Source organism: Cystoisospora suis, assembly GCF_002600585.1.
Source record: "Cystoisospora suis strain Wien I chromosome Unknown contig_2651, whole genome shotgun sequence".
Lineage (NCBI taxonomy): Eukaryota > Apicomplexa > Conoidasida > Eucoccidiorida > Sarcocystidae > Cystoisospora > Cystoisospora suis.
The window spans coordinates 1-477 of record NW_027155449.1 but is presented as its reverse complement, the minus strand read 5'-3'; the positions used below and the strand labels follow the sequence as shown (position 1 = coordinate 477).

The 477-nt window shown below is 49.7% G+C and overlaps 1 protein-coding gene across 1 annotated transcript; it reads left to right on the top strand.

The window, feature by feature from the left end:
• On the top strand, positions 1–346 carry CSUI_005476 (calcium-transporting; the record flags this gene model as incomplete). Its single annotated transcript, XM_068065652.1, has 1 exon — positions 1–346. A coding segment is annotated over one exon (342 nt), but the record flags the coding sequence as incomplete, so codon positions are not given.
• Positions 347–477: the final 131 nt, after the last annotated feature.

Sequence of the window (477 nt, the reverse complement as noted above, 5' to 3'; positions counted from 1 at the left end):
GTACACCCGGAGGAGGAGGAGGAAGTGGTAGTCCTGCTACTGCTATTCCTAGCCCGCCCAGTAGTTTCTCTTCCTCTTCGTCCTTTAGCGGCCATCACCGTGCATTCCAGCATATCAAAGAGAATGACTATAGCCTGCAGTGGTTCTGCAGATGCGCCACGTTATGCAATGAAGCGCAACTGGAGATTCCCCCGGGGACAGATGGGACAAAGTTCACAAGATTAGGCGAGCCAACGGAAGCGGCTCTTCTCGTTCTTGTCGAAAAGCTCGGGTGCTCTGACGATACTCTCAACAGTCGATTTCTTCAATGCCCTGGGAGAACGCCCCAACTTCCTATGCCTTTCTGGTAAGAACGAAAACATACAAGAAGAAGAAAGAAGATCAAGGAGGCTGACAAGTTGCATGCGCTTACTTATGTGTAGTAGGAGTAGATTCACATCTAAAAGCTCATTTCTGTCTCTCTGGCGATAGCGAGGT